Here is a 21,540-nt window from a genome sequence, read left to right on the forward strand (position 1 = left end):
ATCTTGGCTTGACTCTCAATCTCAGCAGAGCAATAGGCAAAGCTTGATACTACTGCAAATTAGTCTCTTGGCATATTTTAGCAATTTGCTGTTTGATAAGATGATTCATCTTTTCTACTTGCCCACTGGCCTGTGGACGGTAGGGCGTGTGCAATTGCCAATTGATTTGTAATGCTTTGCTTATTGCTTTCACTACTTTTGCACAGAAATGTGTACTTCTATCTGAAGAAATGCTCTTCGGTACTCTAAACTGTGGAATAATTTCATTCAATAGTACTCTAGTTACCTCTCTTTCTTTATTTGTCTTACAGGGGAATGCTTCAGGCTACTCAGAAAATGTGTCAGTTAATACTAACAGGTACCGAAACTCCCCTTTTCTTGGGAGTTCAGAAAAATCAATTTGCCATATCTCACTTGGGAATTTACTTCGGTTTATAGCTCTTAGGTGTACTTTGGTTCTTGTGTTTGGGTTGTTCTTCAGACACTGTTCACACTGGGACGTAACGTGTTTTATAGTAGTAAATAATTTTGGTCCTGCTATTCTGGTCTGCAAATATTGGTAAAGCGAATCTAGGCTCCAATGGGCCTTCTCATGTTCTGCCTTCACAAACTGCCACATCACGTTTCTTGGTATCACTAACTGTCTTGTTTCTAATCGACCTCAACCATTTTCTAGTATTTTGCCCTTATTCTTTTGAATCTACTTATGATCTGATTCTTGGTAATCTGGCTGGATATTGATATCCAGCTCTCCTGGTATTAGGGCTGCTATTTCTGCTTCCTTATTTCTTATGGCCACCAATTTAGCTTCTGTATCTGCCTTCCTGTTCTTTATTTCTGGAATAGTATTGCCTTTCAAATGCCCTTTGCAATGCATTATGGCCACCTGTGTTGGGAGTTGGACTGCCTCTAGCAGTCGCAGAACTTCTCTTGCATGTTTGACTGTTTTTCTTTGTGTAGTCAACAGTCCTCTTTCTTTCTAGATGGCTCTATGAGCATGTACGACAGAAAAGGCATATTTAGAGTCTGTCTATATATTAATTTGCATGTTCTCTGCTAATTCTAGGGCTCGGGTCAGGGCTATCAGCTCTGCTTTTTGAGATGAAGTCCCTGCAGGCAGGGGGTTTGACTCAATTACCCTCTCTGTAGTGGTGACTGCATAGCCAGCCATTCTTACTCCTTGCCTCACGAAGCTGCTGCCATCTGAAAACTAGTTGTCTGCGCCTTCGAACGGCTTTTCTTTGAGATCTGGGCGACTGGAGTAGACGGCTTCAATTGTTTCTAGGCAGTCATGTTCGATGGGTTCTGCTGGAGCTCTTCTTTCTAAGAATGAAGCTGGGTTCACAATATTAGTTACTTGAATGGTTACATCATCTGATTCAGCCAGGATGGCCTGGTACTTTAAAAATCTGGAAGGCGACAACTAATGGTTGCCTTTCTGTTCTAGCACAGCTGACACAGTGTGGGATACTAACACAGTCACTTTTTGGCCTAGCGTAAACTTCCTGGCCTCTTTTATGTTAATTATTACTGCGGCCACTGCCCTCAGACAGCCTGGCTATCTTTTACTTACTTCATCCAATCGCTTGGAGAAGTAGGCCACAGCTCTCTTGTGTGGTCTCAACTGCTGTGCCAGTACTCTTAGGGCCATCCCTTGCCGCTCATGGGAAAATAGCCAGAATGGTTTTGACACATCTGGGAGACCTAAGGCTGGTGCTCTCATCAGCTCTCGCTTCAGCCTCTTAAAGGCTCCTTCTGCCTCGGGAGTCTAAACTAGGACATTCTTGGTTTCTTTTAGCAAATCATACAATGGTTTAGCGAGTATCTCATACTGGTAGATCTATAGCTGACACTAACCTGTCATCCCCAGAAAGGCGCGCAGGTCTCTCACCGTCTCTGGTTTGGGCATCTGGCAGATGGCCTCTTTCTTGGCTGCTCCCAGGGATTGCTGTCTTCTGGAGATTTCGTATCCTAAGTACACCACTTCCTTTTGCACCAGTTGTGCTTTCTGTTGAGAGACTTGATATCTACTTAAACCCAGGAAATTTAACAAGGAAATAGTCCATTCAATGCATTCTTCTTCTGTCACTGTCGCTATTAGGAGGTCGTCTACGTACTGCAGGAGAGCGCCATCTCTCGGCGGCCTTTCCCATTGTTCTAATTCTTTGGCTAACTGATTCTCAAAGATCGTGGGCGAGTTAGACCAGCTTTGGGGCAACTGTGTCTAGGTAAGTTGGGTCTTTCTCTCCTTATTTACTGATTCTCACTCAAAGGCAAAAATCTTTTGACTCTTGGGGGCTAAGGGAAGGCAGAAGAATGCGTCTTTCAAATCTAATACGGTGAACCAGGCCAGGCTATCCTTTAGCCTAGTTAAAAGCGTATATGGATTAGCAACTACTGGGTGTAATGTCTTGGTTATTTCGTTTACTGCCCTCAGATCCTGAACGAGCCTATACGTTCTATTAGGTTTCTTTACTGGCAAGATCGGTGTATTAAAGTCTGATTCACATTCTACTAATAACTTTAGTTCTAAAAACTTTTTGATTATGGGCTCAATTCTCTTTCTGTCTTCTATCTTCAGAGGGTATTGTTTTCTTACTACTGGTCTTGCCTTGACTTTAAGTTCGACAACAATCGGTGTCGCTCGTTTTGATTTTCCAGGTATATCTGTAGCCCATACTAATGGATAAGTCTTGCTCAGGATTTGCTCGAAATTGTGGTTCTCAGGTTTGGGTTCTACACAACTGATTGTTAGGCTTAGGGCTGTAATCAGTTGTTCATCGTTTACTTGAAATTCTAATTTGTCTTTGTTGAACTTTATTATGGCTCCCAGGTTTTCCAATAGGTCTCTTCTCAATAAGGGCTTTGGCGAATTTGGTAAATACAGGAACTGATGTATTCTCATTTGTTTCTCAATTTTGTATTTAATGGGTTTCAAAAAGTAAGCTTTTTCTGGTTGGCCTGTTGCTCTCACAACTTGTACAAATTCATCACTTTTAGGTACCAATTCTTGATTTAAAACTGAAAAAGTTGCTCCCGTATTAATTAAAAATCGCAATTCTTTTTTACCTTTTCCTAGCTCCATTTTAACTAGTGGGTCTGCTAGGGTACGGCCTACCGGTCCCCGTCATTCACTATCTTGATGTGTGGTGGTGGTAGTGGCTATAAATCTTTCTCTCAGTTGGGGACATTCTCGCCTCCAGTGCCCCATCTGTAGGCAGTGCGCACATTGATTTGGCCCTACCCTAGTGGGGTGGGGCTGGAGTCTCTCTCCCCTTCCCATTGGGTTGCTTCTACCCCTTCCTCGAGTTCTAGGTTCTGGGTAACCTGTCTTTTGAGCTGCCACTGCTACAGCTACTACTCGGGCTATCTTCTTGTCTTCCTTTTTCTTCTCTTTTGCTTCTCTATTATTATATACCTTCTATGCTTCATTTAGCAGTGTCTCTAGGTTTTTGTTTGCTGGGTGCTCAAGCTTTTGTAACTTCTTCTTGATGTCTGGGTTACTCTGTCCCATCATTAACCCTAGCAGGTGCTGTTTCTCTTCTTCTGTTGCCGGGTCTAGGGGTGTGTATTGTCTTATTGCCGCCCTGAGTCTGTCTAAGAACTCTGATGGGGTCTCATCTTTTCTCTGCCTGATGTTATATAGCACTGACTAGTTGATAGCTTTAGGGATTGCATTACGCAAGCTCATCGCTATCAGTTTCTTATACTGCACCAACTGTTGATAATGATCTGCGTTACCTGGGTCCCATTCTGGTTTACTGCTGGGAAAATTATCTTCTATTCTCTCCGGTAACACTTGAGCATGTTGTCTCCCTGTTTCTAACACAAGCCCCCTTTCTGTATCTGTCAGCTCCGACAGCATCACTTCTATATCTTCTTAATCAATATCTAAATTCTTCGCCATTAATTTAAATCTCTTTGCTACTCTCTCTGGATTTCTCTTAAAATTTTTTGCTTCATCTTTCTAATTGTTCAAATCACTTGTCGAGAACGGCACCTTTACTCTAGTCTTTTCTCCTACCATTGGCATAATTTGTCGGAGAGGAGCTATCGTATGGTTTTCCTCTTCTCTTTGCTTTGTTTCCCCCTGTGCCACAGATCTGGTATAATGCGAGTGACTGGTCCTTGCTCTGGGGTTCTCTTCCTGTGCCTCTATGTCCAGTTCTTCATTTTCACCTCCTATCTCTATTACACAGTCCGTCCGACTCCCGTCTTGGGTCTGTCGTCCCCCTAATATCTGTCGACCCTTATCCTGCCCCGGGCTACTACCCCTCTCATCCTCTGCTGCTTTCTTATCTCTTTTATCCTTTATCTGTATTATTATACTCAATCTCTGCGAGTTGTTCTCTGTCTCCTTTTCGCATGTCACATTACCACTCCCCTTATATTTTAATTCAGGGACGTCGCCCCCCCATGAGTCGCTCTTGTCCCCAGCCTTTGGTGTGCTGGTTTCTATTCTGCAAACACCAGTCCTTGGTGTGTTAGTTTCCATTCTACAGTCACCCCCATTTCTGGATGTGTTACTATCCCCGTATGGACTAAGCTTGGGCGGGCTGCGTGTCTCCCCCCGGCTCTCTTCTCCCAATGGACTGCCTTCTTCCCTTTCGAGCTCTAGTCTGGGTGGGCTGTCAACATAGCTCCCCGACCCCTGTGGGCTACTTAGTTCTTGAGGGCTGCCCTTTCCCTCGCTAATCTCTGATTTTGATGGGCTACCCTCCTCCCAGCCGTTGTCTAGTTTCTGAGGACTGCATCTAGACTTAGATTTCTACCACTGCTCCAATTCCTTTAATGGGCTAGGATCCCCTTGTTCCTCTTTTGGTCCGGGAAGGGGTCCTTCCCGCCCTGGAGCGAATGGATGGTATTCCCACAAGCTTATTTCGCTCTCCTTTCCACTATCTCTCTTTGTTAACTTGAGACACTGCTGTCCAATACTGCATGCATCACAGCAACGGTCTTTTGACTTCGGACCTTTCTTATCTCTTTCCAAAGCCAATACTAGGGGGTCTTGAGGGGCTACATTAATTCCACATCCCTTTTGCCACTCAGGTTTATTCCTTAGGGTGAAAAACATGTCTGCGTATATTACCTCATCCCATTTATTGAGCTGTCGGAGGAAGAGCATAAGTTGTAAAATGGTATTATAGTTAGTTGTCCCCTCTGGTGGCCACTTTTCTCTGTCATCAAGACGGTACAGAGGCCACCATTGTGTGCAATACTTAAGAAGTGTTTTTTTACTTATGTTTCCCCCTGGAATCTCTCCTAGGTCCTTCTAGTGTTTTAAGATACATCTTAAAGGGGTTTTCATATTTATATCTTTACTCTGTTGGCTTCCCATGGCTATTCCCTGTGTCTGCGTTTTCTGTTTAACCGGAACAGTCTCTTTTTGCAAATACTGTATGTCAATTGATTTTAACTCTTCATACACACAATTTCCAATCGCTTTGTCCGTTTCCGACTTGGCTTCTCGCGAAGAACAGGAAATGCGGAGCGGGACTCCCTCTCGCTTCGCAGCGATGCTGCGTCTCATTCACTCTCACCCACACATCTTTATGAAACAGTTCTTGCCTTATGGTCTATATCAGAACGGACCGTTTACTAGGTAGGGCCACGAGAGGTCGCCTGCAGACTGTGAGATACCAGTTTGCCAAGTTCATGCACATACATTTCCAATCTGTTTACATAGAAAGTAATAAAAGCATCTTCTATAAAATTTTACAGCGGACACATAAGACAAACACATAAAACCACCAATTAACACATCTTTCTCCCGCTCTCAAAGAACAATAGGCAATCTCCCATACAGCAAAACAAACCAAGGATACCAAGTTCAACTCTTCTCTACCATAACCTAGTCGTTTCCTTTTGTACTCTATTTACGGGACTTTAACTCGTATTTACGGGACTTTAACTCGTATTTACGGGACTTTAACTCGTAAAATCAGGGATTTTTACCGAGGCGTCCCTCCGGCTTACCCTGCGAGCGGTCACGTCTGACTCTCGTTTTCCAAACAAAGCGCTTTATCTCAAAACCAACAAACAATTCAAATACCTCTTAAAGCCAATAGGCAATTCAAATACCTCTTAATTGAGCAGGAGATGCAGCCAGCGTCCATCCGAGAGCACCGGTCCAGGGAAGGAGCTTCTCCCGACGAAAAGCCGTCAGAGGCGCCCAGAAGACCCCGACCCCAGACCCGGGCCCGGGGGAGGACCCTTAAGGCTTGGATCTCCTGTCTGGTGCCATACGTCCCTTCGTGGTCGCCAGAAAATGATGCCAAATTTTGCCCCAAACAGGCAGGGTGACTGCCTAATCAGACTCAGCTTAAGTCAATTAAGCAGGAGGTATTTTTATTAGCGACGCGTCGGAGAAATCACAAAATGGATTTCTAAGTTCTCATAGCAAAGCAAGTCTTATATACAATTTTGGGTATAGGATTACATCAGATCAGGTACATAATCATGCATATTCATATGGGGCGTGGTGTAGGCGGAGCGTGGGCGGAGCGTAGGTGGAGACATCTCTTTTGGGGAATTTTCAGGTGGTCGTTCTTGTTGCCTTCATCATAGACGGGGTCTTTCTGATGAGTCTTCCTCTTTAAACTTTTGAACTCTTTTCCTAATTTGGTCAATTCCCGGTGTATTTGGCTTGGATCCCGTGGCTTGGCAAAACCCATAGGGTCGTTTTGACATTGCTGGCTCTAAACCTGCTCAGCTTATTAGTTTCTCCTATACTTATCTCTTCCCCTGTCATGATGCTCTACCTTTTATCTAATTTATTGCTCTGTTTTCCTGGTGCTGTGCTTTCTCCGTGTGTTCTAGTGCCAGGCCCTTCTTTACATGCTTCTTATTCTATGTTTTAACCCATTACTTCTGGAAGGCTATCTGCTTTAGGGCTTCACAGCAATTTTATTGTACTTAATATTCCTCCTCCATCCCCCTTCAGTGGCACGAAATAATGATTTAGATGCAAGAAAACACAGTGTGTATGAGGAAATTATTGTCAAGAATGCTTCCTTCAAAACACTTTTGGCATACAAATGGTTGTGCTTCCACACCGGTGGCCCCCAAGGCAGCACCAAGCAGGATATTGGAATACCTGCCTTGCAGGACAAGGAGGCTGAAGGTGGGAGGACAAACATTTTTACTGCTCAGGGACCCCTCAGTCACCTTCAGTCCAAGGAACCCAATGCAGCACCAAAATGGCATTCACACACTCACACATAGTCAGTTCTTGCTGGATTTCTGCCATCATAATGTGAAAGGACCATCAATGTCCACGAGAACTGCAGGAGCTGAATCCAGCCCGAGAGTAAGAAGCGGGCACTTGTAAACTCCGTGCCAATCTTGGTTTTTCCAGTGACCTATGAAATACAGGTGATGAGGCTTCTCTTCCAACAAAGCTAAAAAGTCTGTGCTGGCTTATTCATAAAGCTGAAGTAATTAAGCAGTAATTCCACTGATATTTCAGCTGCTACTTTTCCTGTAAAACCCGCTGAGAAATATAACATACCCCAGAATGAAAAAAACCCAAACCCGACAGTGAAAATGTGCTTCTTTAAAGTTGCACTCTTCACTTAAAAGAAAACTGTTGGAGAGTATAAAACTAATTCTAAGTACTATCACAAGTATAAGAGAAGAGTAAACTTTATTTATCTCACTGTTATAGTTTTCAATAAAGATTTATTAGCAATCAGTTCCAAATGACAGCAGTTTGAAATCTTCCAATGCTGAACTTAGGAAGAGGAAATATAAAATCTGTTTGATTCCAAGGGAAAGAAGATATTTTTAAACAAAACCACAGGTGCAAAATACCCAGCATAGTCACAAATTGAATCTTTCTGAAATGAAATAATAATAAAAAGGCATGTATAAAACAAAATAATCTAAATAGAGGTGTTACCTCTCAAAGTATCACCAAGGATTTTGCTATTATTAAGGCACTAGAAAAGGGTTCAATATGATTTCAGATAGCTGGTTCAGAAAAGCAAAAGGAAATTTATTTTTAACTCCTCCCATTACTGTCTCTTTCCCAAATGGTTTGATCTTAGTGAAATGGTTGGAGTTGTCCTCCTAAATCATATGCTGGGGGCAATGTCATAAGGTCAAATGAGAATCCTCATGGGAAAAAATCTTTCTTCCCCTCAAGTTCCTCTGTGCAGCACACAGACCCACCTGGTACCTCAGCTCTGCTGCAGCACTTGGGGGAAAGAGTGGGCTGTGCTTTCAGATGGCAGAACGGCAAAGATTCAGCACAGGCCATCAGAGTGGGCTGTGCTTTCAGATGCAGAATAGCAAAGATTCAGCACGGGCCATCAGAGTGGGCTGTGCTTTCAGATGGCAGAACAGCAAAGATTCAGCACAGGCCATCAGAGTGGGCTGTGCTTTCAGATGGCAGAACAGCAAAGATTCAGCACAAGCCATCCGAATTCCCCTTACAGAGCCACTGCTGGAGCAGAGAGGACAGACAGACGAGCAGCACTGCCCTCCTCTGAAAAGGAAGCAGTCAAGGAAAAGGCAGAGAACAAACAGGCAGCTTGCTTTCGAATGCTCTTTTACATTCTGCAAGTGGATTTTTAAAACAGAAAGAGAATTAAAGGTACTCCCTTTCACATGCTACTAGGTTACAAAATAAAGGATTCTGAAGTTGTGAAGGTCCTGATTTTTCCTCGCAGAGTTGCCATCCCTGGCTGTGCTGCACAAGCAGGTCTGATGCAATCCCTCTTGGAAATAGCAATTCCCTGCTGAAATGATCTATGCTCTGAGGCCATGGGCACAGCACAATCCCCTCAGGGACCCCATCCTGACCTTGCCATGGCTCTGAGGGGAGCCTGTTGTCTTCTCTCCAAATACTCACCACAGCAGTAGTGGGAAGACCCTGTGCAACAAGTTTCACTTGGGAGAGCTGATTTCTTTCCTTTTTATTTTCTTCCTTTTTTAAATGGATCTCCTGTTCAGCTCAGCCTGTCAAGATGGAGCCTTTGCTTAGTGGAGGATTTGCCTCAACTGGCTGATCAATGGCAGCTTCCTCAGGAGGAAAACCACCATCACAACACCAGCTCCTCGAGGAGAAGGCCTCACGCCTGTCTTGGCCTCACTGGGTGTCCCTAGGGCTCCTGCAGCCCCTCCACAGGCCTCTGACACAATTCGGAAGAGCGGCCTTCCTCAAAGATACTCTTCAGAGTTTCCCAAAGGACCCCCTCACACCTTCCAGAGGGTTCTGCTGTCCCTGCAGTGAGACAGCCCCGAGGAGCTGTGGCAGGAGGCTCACAGACACCTGTGCTGGCCTGCAGGGTGCCCCCACCGTGGACAGTAACACAGAACTCTGGAAAACCCTCCCTGGAAATTAACTTACCAAGATTCACCAAACACGCTGGTTTTCTGGATGTTAACAACACTCCTGCCTGCCCATGTGTGATGCTGATGATGAAGAATGTCTCTGTGAGGAATTGAGGGAAGTGTCTCTGTGAGGAATTGAGGGAAGTGCTTCAACTGACGGTTTTTCTCCATGGTGGTGCTTCCTCTGGCCCCAGACCCAAGGAGATCTGTTGTTCCCCCTGTCAGAGGGTTTACACTCAGGGCTGCTTTCGTTAGTGGTTACACCTGAAATGTGTCTTGAAGGGCTGCCAGAGAAACAAAAACCCCAACCCTACCTCTACGAAACCCAACCCTTCTACAGTCCCAAGATGTTTAATATTCCCAAGGAGAATTGATTTTGTTTGGAATGATTGCTAGACCCGTCTGTTTGAGTAGCTAATTCTGTTGCAATGACTGAGAAGTAGGTGCCATTAAAAGAGCTTTTTTGGAAGTGCTGACTATTCACTATTCCACTGACAGGCAGCAACTTCTGAAGAGAGAATCGCCCCATTTATCTTTCTTCCTTCAAGACAAAGGGAAGCCATTTTGGCAAGGAGGAGACCAAGGGGTATTTGGGGCAGCCAATGTATTGCTGTATATTTGAATGCCATTGCTTTTTATAGCCATGCAGATGTGAAAACTGCCAGCAAATTTTTTGTCAGCACTGCTGTGATTATTCTGTGATTTCAGTGCAAGTCGCAGCAACTCCTTACATTTCCTCCAAGCTCAGAGAAGCACGTCTCTGCAGAGAGGAATTCAGGATATGGTATTCAAGCTGCTGCTTTATTTGTCAGCCTAATCTCACAATCCAGATGCTTAAAGCAATGTGGCTGTTGGTTCTTTCCCTTGAAATAGCAGTCTTGCATCCCCCTTCCACTGCTGCTCCAGCCACAGGGCTGCCAGGTATTCCACTGATGGCCATACCTGCTGTGCTGTCAGCCTTGCTTTCAATAACAATGATTTCTAACCTTTCCAAGTTAAAAAGCTTGACCTTATGGCTCAGCACAGGCTTTGCTATTGAATTAGCCCAGAGAGAGAGAGAGAGCACACTAAGCCCCTACATGTAGCTGAAAAGTATTTTATTTACCTTTCATTTCAAAACTTCCTTTCACCAAGTAAAAAACTAGATAAGCAATTTGACCAATAGCCAGCTTTCAATATTACAGTCTTGTCTGCAAATAGATTGAGGGCTACAGTCATAAATTACTTACTTTTAATGTCACTGCAGAGTAAATGTTGCTGCTGGCTAAATTCAAGATGCGCTGCTTGATTATTAAAAAGGATTTTTGGTACTGAATTTTGGCAGACTGGCAACATAGTACAGACATATCGAGACAACCCCATGTTCACTTCCTTAAAACAGCATTTATCTTGCTTTTCCACACCTTGAGCATTCTTGAAAAAGCTTTTCTAACACATCTTAGGCTTCTCTGTATTTTTTTAACAACAGCTTTATTTTCCCTTCCTCAGCTGAACAACACTGACAGCTGGCAGCTGCTGTGACTAGGATTCAGAAATCCTAACTTAGGCTATAGGTGTCTAATTTAAACTGCTTTTCAGAGCTCCCTATTTAGTCCCTTCCTAACTTAGATAAAGACTAATATCTTTAGAGGACAGGTCACACATTCCTTAAAGAATTGGATTGATGATGTTTCTGGCTGTGGCCATTTTTCTCCTGGGAATGTAAATGACAATTAGACTAAATATAGACAACAGAAGTGACATATAAACCAAGTCTCCACTTTAACATAAAATCCTTGATTATATATTTCAACCTGCTGTTTTTGAATTGCCTGTCCTAAAACTAAGGACTACCTGACATGAACCTAGCATGAACTTGTGGGATTCACATTCTCTGAACAGAGAGAGACAATTATCTCTCTCAGGCTTTTTCCTGGAGAAGGACAGAGGGAAAACAGTTCTTATCTCATGTGCTGCTCCTGTTGTTTTGTGAACGTGTGGAATGTGTTGGAAGATTATTTACCTGAAGGAATGTGGTAATAGGATTCTTGTGTGAGTGTTTTGTTTTCTTTACCAATCTTTGCAAGCTGAGTCTGGATGGTTGGTCAGGAGACAGTCACAAGATTTTGCTCCGTGGAGTTCTTGTTCAGTTTCAGTTTAGATGTAGTGTAATATAGTATAGAATAATAGTATAATAAAGTAATTAATTAGCCTGCTGATATCATGGAGTCCCCCTCATCATCCCTCCTGCCAATGGGGAGAAATTTCCCTGATATGAGCTAAGCTGCACAAGTGCTCCTTCCTTTACCTAAAGGCTTCACCCATTTCCCATGCTGTATAGCTTTGGGTTCACTAGGCAGTACTGGATAAAATACCCACTTCTGGTGAAGAAGAGCCCATGAGAAGGCTTGCAGTGATTCCTCCGCATCCCCCTGAGGGGTCTGTATGCACATGTGGGTATCAGTCACAGTCACAGTCTCTGAGAAGGACTGAACATCCAATGGCCTTTGGATTTGTATTGCTCTCAGGTATATGGGGTTATTTGGCCATACTTTATGAAGCATGGAGGAGTTCATTATTTCTTCTGGTCTCAAGTCCTAGGAAACTCTATTGAATAAAGAAATAGGATCTGACATGCCATAGACCGGCACAACTAATTTTTCCCATATCCATCTATTTGGACCATTGTTTCTCTGGTTCTCTTTGTTATAGTAAGTTCAGATATAAATAACTTGTTATAAAAGTCTTTACAGGGAAAAGGAAGTGAATAAGTTATCAACTACCTATAAACATACTAAAAAATGTGAAATTATAATAAAGACCCATCTTAGTAAGAACATGTCATTTTAAAATGTGGTAGTCTTAATGATAGCTAATTTATCAATGAGAGAAATGCAAAGGTTTAATTTTCTTTTGGAAAACATTTTGATGTGGAATTTATCACAATTCCTCCAGCAGGTCAAATGAAATAAGGCAGCATTAAATTCAGATTGCAGTCTCAGAACTGTGATGGCAATGTGTTACATCTTGCATCATTTGCAAAATCTCAATGCAGTTAGCAACTCAGAAAACTGTGATCCGTTCCATTTTCACTGCTGAAGAATGTATCACTACAGTGATGGTAATTTGCTGTAGAATAAAGTAGAGAGACAAAAAGTGTTATGTCTGTATTCCCGCTGGTGCACAATATATACATATATATATATATTTATATATATATATACACTCATTGTTATGAAGAGAAATACATATTACTGTGCACTACACCTTTTTCCCTTTTGTTTTATGTCCTTTTCTAGACAGTGGAAGAGGATGAAGATTATCAGCCAATAAAAACTGTAGCAAACACCAGGCAAAGAGATAGAGGAGTTTGACATACAGCCAGCATCCCAAGGTCAAGCTCCTGGGACATGGATTGCTGCAGGGAAGCACAGAGTAAGAAAATAAGTATGAACATCCAGCTGCCTCAAACAAGAATAGATATAAAACTCTCCTATCTGCTTTGTGTGCTGATCTGGAATTTAAGTTGCCTTAATTGCTATTAGTCTTCATTTTGCTGTTTCAATAACACACTAGAGAAATGGGAGATATTATGACACATTTTCTGTCAAACCTAGTCATGAACTGAGCAGTACACTGGGAGAAAATGATTGAGGAAACTGTTGAAGTGGAATAAAGCTTTTAGTACCATGCAAGAGGGCTGCAACTTCTCAAGTTACCAGATGAGCAATGAAAGCAGGAAGCTAGATTGTAAAACAAAATTCTGGCAGAGGAAAACTAAGTACTAGAAGCTTCCTGTGGTGTCATAGATCTATATTGCTGATAGTGGCAGGGATTTATTGACACAGAGATGATTCAGATCGAGACTCACCAGAGTATTTAATCCATAGAAGGAACTTCTCATGTGTCTGGTTATCTTTTGTAGTATCTTCTTTGAGGACATGAACTCATATCTACTTATGTAGGTTATTCATTAAATCATGAATTGCTAATTAGATCATAACTTAAAAAGGAGATAGGAGGTGCTAGAGCAAAACAAAAGGCCAGCATATTTAGTAGGTCACAGGATTATGACAGTATTTATGATCCATGAGAGTGCAATCACAAACCATGAAAATATCTGAAGGCCATTTGATCCACACAGTTCCCTTCTTAGCTAAGGTGCATCCACCCTTCTCCCTAACACTAAGCAGTGCTCAGCTGAAAAAAGAATCCGTAATTCGGAAATGTGCCTTTCAGAACACTAATCATAGAAAAGAGTTTTGAATTAATGTCATATTGTAATGAAAAGAAAAATCAATTGACTCAGCCCCAAAATGTTCCATTTAAAACCTGTCACATCATAGCAGTCTTCTTCTCCAGACACCTAACAGGTATGGGGGCTGCACCTCAAGCACAGAAATTAGTGGGAGTATTCTGTAATGCTGGCTTTGCAAAAGTCAGGATCCTGTGTTTTGTGTGCTTCATGCTCTTGAACATAGCAGCGATATTTTCTTAACTCTACAATTTTCCCTTGTGCAAATGGCTGTTTGCGTGTCTGTTTGTGTGTGTGAGTGCAGACAATTAATAACTTGACAGGAATTTCAGTGCCTTAGTAGCACTAGAAGTTGTCATATTTTCATTTTAATGGTGTCCAAACAAATTATCTGTTAAAAATAAACTGCATGGTAGCACAATGGGAAGCAGAATTTAGCAGGCGGAAGATCAAAAGGAATTAAGTTCCAGAACTCTAGCCTATGTGCTTGTAAAAATTGATTTGACTTAATAAGTTTAATGCAAAAGCGAATTGCATAGTGTGCACTGCTTTCCTGTTGATTTTTAAAAAGTGTGGGATCACATCTCCCCTGCTGATGTCCATTAACCATGCCATTGAATATGTGAATATAAACTGGGTGCTCCACTTTTTTGTTTTTTGAACTCTTACTCAGTATTTTATACCTAAGTACACTAACTGGATTCACACACAAAAAACCTGCTAACACCTACTACTTCCCACCCATGAAATGATCACTTCTATTTCCCATACTGATATTAAAAAAGCAAAAACCCTGATTTAATTTTTTTTAATTAATTCTTTCTTTCAACAAAGCATGGAGGTGGTGTATCATGAGGAGGTAAAGGTAGTCATTAAAAGTATTCATTTATACTAGATGATGTTATTTTGTGAGTTTGGGAGTTGTTTTTAATTCCTGCTGAAAATTACCTTGATATGTATCAAATATTCCCGTTGAACAGTGTAAATAATTAACCTATTTAAACTTAATTAAAAGTACTTAGAAGCAAGTAATTTATATTTACATTAGGACTTGCAATCAACCTCTAAAATTCTCTTTATCTTTTCTTTATCTAAAATGCTTTGTAACCTTTGGATGTGACTACAATTTTTATCTATCATAAAAAAAGCATTAAACCTTGATGCATTGTTACACTCCTTACCTCCTCAGCTGAGCACTGTCCTCTTCCCTTGCTGTTGGCAGAATGTGCAAAGTGGAACAACCATTTTTCCCTCAAAATCAAGCTCTTGCCTAGCAGAAGCAGCATTTGTGAACACATTCTGTTACAGGCAGCAATGGTCAGCCCAGTGTGGAACCCTGCAGACTGTGGTTCAGAAATATTATGTCACATACTCAAGCATGCTCTGAAGTAACACTGGAAAGGGAATCAGTGAAAACATATTTTTGCTATCATATTATTCTATCATCTCACTTCAGCTGTAGGTTCTTTCTCCTTTTCTGTCTTACATCGTTGTGAGAAGAAAGCGGCTCCCAGTTTACGAGGAAAATAAAATCCATAAACATGCAAAGTGAGACAAAGTAATTTAAAAATACTTTCACTTTTATTACTAAGAGACAAAACTCCTAGGCTCCTGTTAGCTGAATGCTAACAGCTTTTTAATTTATTTCCAAAGAAGCACCAATTCCCAGTGTTTTCTAAAGGTTATCAAGAACTCTGCAAGTAGTTAAAATCTCACTAAATATATTTTAGTAAAACTAAAAATGCTAACATATAAACAGAGATACTAAATTATGCAACCACCTTCTACTCGTAGTACTGACAGTACAGATGAGCCACATTTTATCATATACCCGAACAGAAGATCTGTTTGCTACATTTCAGCCAGCCATGGGGAACTTACCTTTCATTGTGGTGAGAGATCATATAATAAATCCGGATTCCAACAGAAACTCAAGAAAACAGCACAGAAGCAATCCATAATTATTTCCCAAGGAAATAATTTGCTGCGATGGTGAAGATGTGATACCAGACAAAGCATGACACATCACCTTTTTAAAAGTCTTCATTACGAAAAGCCTTGATCCCACCTGAATTAAAGATCAACAGTTATGTGAAAGGGATCTCCTTATGGGCATTGGAATGTTTTGTTTGCTTTGAACTAGAAAACGCATGACCCACCTGGTTCTGAGATGAAAGTTATGGTAAGACTAAGAAGAATATGAACTATAAATTTTTGCCCATTGCCGGCTTTTAAATGTTATTTCAGAACTTTTCTTAAATCCTTGCTCCTAGAGGTGATGAGACCTGTGAGTGGGCTTCCCCCAACTGCTTCAGGAGGGAACACACTGTCATCAGCATGGACAATCCTCCCTCTGGGCAACGCCACCGCAATGACAATGAAAAATGAATAACGAACAGAAAAGTCAGAAACATAAAAAATAAACATTAAATTTATTTAAATAAAAATATACACATAGTGTACAATGGACATGGCTTACAGACAGCAATGAAACAAAACTGATAAACCCTGAAATATAAAAAGCATTGAATTCCTATAGTTGTGCTTTGTTTCTCTGGACACACACATGCTGCGGACTGAGGTCCTGTTAATGTTACTGATACACAGCCCTGTGTGCTCCAGAATGTAAGACAGGAACATCACAAGGAACAGCTACACAAAAGGAAAACAAGTACCAAAGTAATTTGGGATTTTAGAAGTTTTAAAGTCAGGCCATTCATAAACAGAAGTGCTGAAAACTTTCAAGGCACTTTGCATGCAAGGAAGGAGTAACCAAACACCACTGCAGCGTGGTTGAATTCTCACTGCTCTGAACCTGGCATGGCCAGGGCACTCTGTTAGCACAGACTCCAACTGTAACCTTTTTTCCCAGCCAGCACACAAATCCTGTGCCTTATGTTTCAGCTCTTTGGAATAGGGAGACGCTGGTTCACAAGTGTCTTACAGTTCATTTATCCTGAAGTATTTGCTCATATCTGAGCAAATGTAAGTTTTTAACTTGGATCGTGAGTATCATGCTGATAGTCACGGCTGTTATATTACTTATTCAGCAGATGCTATGAAAGAAAGAAAATAAATGTTTGAGTCCTGCAGAGTGCAAGCCAAATGCTTGGCAGCACAACAGTTGAGGTGTTGTACGGCTAAGGGAAAACCCCAGTGTTTTAAGGACTGAAATCTGTGATTTTTTTCTCTCTAAAAAGCATTTGTATGATTTTTTTTTTTGTAAACACACAATATACAAGGTAAGTTTGTGTTTTCGAGAACAGCAAATTACTTTAAAGCATTTCCACTGTAAACATCTGCTTTTAAGCTGCAAGGAAGTGAAAAGCAAGATGCAAACATGCCTCATGGCACTACCTATACAGCGCAGTTCTTTATAATAAAAAAGAGCATAAATATAAATATCAATAGTTTCAAGTTTACAACATAACCAACTGGCACAATGTACGTATAAGACTGTTAAGTGATTACATACATTAACTCACACAAGTAATTTTGCTGCATAGTTTTCAATGCAATTCCTTTCTTTATTACACTGGTGGATGTTCAGTGCATTTCATGCTTTTTTTTAAATGGACCAAAGGATTTCTTGGAACTTGTGTTTAATCTAGAAATAAAAATAATTTTTTCCTGAAACTTTTAATAGGCATATTATAGAGTAGGCTTCAGAACGGAGTGTTGCACTTCTTTATACCAAAATTACTAATGAAGATTTAGAATATCATTACAAGTTATTCCACTGCAACTAAGTGAATTTTCATCAGGAGAGATTGATTTAGACACAAAATTGTTTGTTAATTTCCTCATTTCACTTACGTAATGGCAAAATTCAGACAGAAAAAAATTAAAATTGCATTGCAAAGGGCTTCCTTAAGGCTACTTCCCAGTTAATATTTTGTTTCAGCTGTCCTCCTAAATTATTTTTTTTTATAACACAGACATTGCTAGGATTCCATCAAAATACATAGCTTCACATAGACAAAAATCACACAACATGATTAAAAATTTTTGCTTTCTAATTGCTCCATAAAAGCCAAAGTATGAACATTAATCAGAATGCATTTTAAATTCCTCAGAAGACCTCAAAAAAAATACCCTGCCTGCTTAATGTCAGTCATAAACATGTATTATAAACAATAGATAATATAATGTCACTCATAGACATGTATTATAACAATATTACAATCATTTCTGGGGAAAAATACTTTAACATTCCTTTCCTTATGTTTTTAGTTATTTTAGGCTAGCTCTCTATTTAGTCACTACTCTGTGGTACAAAACCCCCATGGAAGTGTGTGATGCATTGTACAAATATTGAAAGCTAGAAGCCCTTATTTCAGGATTCCTCGAGACAGATCCTGATTAGATTTCTACAAATAATATCATCTCTAAGACAAGATTTGGCTTTAGATGCCAGATGTATTTTTGAATTTTCATCTTCTAGCCCTTAAGAACTGCCCTCCTCTAAAAGCAGATTATTTTATACCTTACAAAAGTTTTAAGACAGCAGTTATGGAACAGTTTTTGTGGAGCCACCATCAAAATCACTCTGCTTATGTTATCCCTCTGCAAGACAAAAAATGTAGTTTGCTCATAAAAATTAAGTAGTGCACTGAAATGCACAGTGAGCTAGAAGATAATGTGCAAGACCCCAGGGATGATTTAACTCCTCTGTCAGACACTCAAACAACCCACAGGGCTGGGAGCAGCTGCTACAAAGAGTAAATGTACTCCATGTAGCACAACCATCAACCTGCAGCAAGCCCCTCTTTGTTTCTCCATAAAAGGCAAACCAGAAAACCCCAAAATTTTGAATCCATGGCCAGCTGACGGCACAGCCTTTGCCCACAGGGACCACAGTAGCCCCAGCAGGCACTGACCAAACAACAAAATCTTTGGGCCTGTTTTGCTACTGAAGCAATGAGGTTTTTCCAGGACACTTGGAGCGCTTGTGCAGGTTTTACAAAGCTCTCCAGACCTACAACAAGATGTTCCAATCCAAATATCAGTGAGAAAAATTTCAGCACTATTTAGCACAGAGCTCAGGCAACTCTTCTGTAATGGCCCAAGCACGAGGCTTCACGGCAGCTGACTGATGTATTTGTGGTTTTGTCTAATTATCTTTAGCAAATAAGGGATTTATTTAATTTCACAAGAACATACTGTGAATGGTTGCTAAAACAAAAAGGATAGCAATCCAGTGCCATTTTTTCTTTCTCCTCATCAAATCCATGGCTTCAGCGTGAAAAACAATTTCAACGCAAAAATAACATGGTAGTGATAACAGCAATTTAGAGCCTGGGCAGGGCTAAAATGCTGAGGCACAATCTTGAAATACTATTTTCCTGGCAAGAAAATCTAGAATAATTTCATATTTTAATGTGACAGAATGCCAATGGGACTCAGATAAAGAAGTCTAGGTACCTATAGCACCCAGCAAAGAGCACCATCTCCACTGAGATTTTTACAGACAGTTTCAGAATTACTGTGCAATGGTTGGCATTCTCTACTGCATGCCTGGAGGTTATTTCAGAGACCCATAAGGAATTTATCACTATCTCTAAACTGCATATGTAGGGGTTCTTTAAGCTAATAATAAACATGTATATAGTGAGGGTTAGTGCAGCAGCCTGACACAAGAAAAATTACTTTTCTAGGAAAGATTATGTTCCATAAATTCAGAAGAAAGTTTCACACAGATCAGCTACATTATATTAATAGACAAACACTAATTTATGCACATATCCAGCCACCCAATGAGTATTGTCCCCTTCTACTGGTACATGACAAGAAGAAATCAAGGCATTATGTTCTCATGAGTCTGAGCTTATCTGTGATGCATTGTCAACTCTTCTGACATATACTGAATACATTCCAAGAAAAAGGAAGCAATTAATGACAGCATATTATATAATAGAAATAAAAAACTAATGCACCAAAACACTACTTACATTATCTACTTTTCTTGGAAAAAATAGTTCCAATTAGCTAATGTATTGTATAGGTGAATTTCTGGCTCCACTGAAGTCAATGAGTATTAGAACAAGAATCTCTTTCTGATGTTTTCCTACAAACTCCAAAGCCTGATCTTGCAAATACACAAGATGGATTTAATTTTAGGCAAATGATAGATCAGTTCCATGGATCACCCAAATAGAATTTGCAGAATCAGGCTCTTAAATTCTATTATAGTTACAGATTTATACCCAGTAATGAATATTAATGGATTAAAAAGAACTAATTAAAAGTCACGGTGTATAGAGATTTCTTTGACTTCCATAGGAGTAAGCAAACGTCTACTTCTTTATCCATGGCAATTACAATTTCCTACAGATGCTCAAATTCCCAGGGTAGTTTCATTAGGCTACATTTCTCATACTTCTGCTCTAGATATAAAAAGAAGGCATTGCATAAAGGTCAGTAACCAGTGAATACTTGGGAATTTTAAATTGTATTCCTCTCTGGGAGGCAGAAGAAGGTAAATAGAAGTAAATAGACACAATTAGAAAACACAAATGTTCTTTGCAAGACAAATTTCAGGATTAACACCAGCTGGCAGAACATTAACATTCATTTTTAAAGCTGATAGCTCTTCATCCTAGAGTGTCTACCTGCAGCATTACAAATTTGATATAAATCAGCTGCTGTGGCTAACTAGTCCTAGTACAGCAGTTTACTCATAACATTTATTTTAGGCTTTCTAATAACATACAAGTTTTCAGAGTCTAAAGATACATTAACTCCTGTATATACAACTTATTTTCCCTAGCACTAAAGAAAATTTGCTTTTAAGGGTTTACACTAAAGAGGAGGTGAAATTCAAGTCACATGACTTGTGGAATTAATCGCCCTGATTTCAGTGTGATCTATGTGAAAGTGAAATAAGTGGTATTTGGCTGGGGTACAGAAAACCAAGAGTGATACATCCAAATGAACCGCAGGGAATCAAAATGGAATTACTGAAATTACAGTCTGCAATTACTAAAAACACATTATGAAGTTACCACGCTTATGTAAAGAAGCTAATTGTAATTACCAAAATTATATTTAGCCCAGGTATTATCATTAGCATCTTTCATAAACATTTCTGTGAAGGGTTTAATCCTTAGTGATCAAGACCTCAGTGCTCTGCTGGTTACAGAAAACACCTTTTCCAGCAGTAAGATACCCCTTAAATCAAATCTCAGGGTTTGGTTTGGAGTCAGAATGCCACCTTCCAGATTACTAATCTCTGTTCCTACAGCAAATGCCATTTCCCTTTTTAATCTTCAATCAAATGACCCCAGAAACTAATTCCAGCTGGCTTATGAGTCATACTAAGCTTCAATTTCACAAAGATAAGTTGAGTATATTTGATTTTCAGAATATCCAGTCCATTGCTTTTTCATGGTTTTATTTCATGACTAATCAGATTCATTTCAGTGTAAAGTGATAAAACCTGCTAAAAATAACACCTCCACTGGTCATACATTCCCAATTCATATGTCATAAACAGCAGTTGTTATATTCACTAATTAGCATGATACATGCTCCTGATTACACTTTTGTTAAACTTAGGTGTCAGCTTTTCCATATGTCCCCTCTGGAGGTCTGTAGTACTTTGGGAAAGCCATCAGCTGTATCATGTTGAATGCATACTTTCTGCATTTGACATTCTTCAGAACATTCTCTATGCGGCATCCTTCTCTAGTGAAAGGGGGAAAAAGTACAACTTCATGAAACATAGAATAAATAAATATGCTTTATTTGTTCATTGCAGAGTTTCAGCAACAGTTGAAGTAAAAATAACAAGGATTCAACTCTACATTTTTGTTTTCCATGAGTGATGATACATCTTACAGAATTAAATCCAAGGCCAGGCCCAGTACACTTATTGCCCTCAGAAATAGGTGATAAGATTTTCCATCCCCCTAATATATCTGCCCTTGAGGTTTAAAGTTCAGTAAAAAAATTTAATAACTTTAATGATA

General features: G+C 40.2%; 1 protein-coding gene across 1 annotated transcript in view; it reads right to left on the minus strand.

The window, feature by feature from the left end:
• Positions 1-21,030: 21,030 nt before the first annotated feature.
• LOC128948565 (inositol polyphosphate 4-phosphatase type II-like) overlaps positions 21,031-21,540 on the minus strand; it is a 132,094-nt gene continuing 131,584 nt past the window's right edge. The window contains exon 22 of the mRNA XM_054293320.1: positions 21,031-21,256. Coding sequence (XP_054149295.1) covers positions 21,124-21,256 — 133 coding nt within the window. The 3' untranslated portion in view covers positions 21,031-21,123. The remainder of the gene's footprint in view (positions 21,257-21,540) is intronic.

This window comes from Melozone crissalis, unplaced genomic scaffold, assembly GCF_028551555.1.
Source record: "Melozone crissalis strain CALT ecotype California unplaced genomic scaffold, PUWL_Pcris_2 ptg000135l_1, whole genome shotgun sequence".
NCBI classification, from domain to species: domain Eukaryota; kingdom Metazoa; phylum Chordata; class Aves; order Passeriformes; family Passerellidae; genus Melozone; species Melozone crissalis.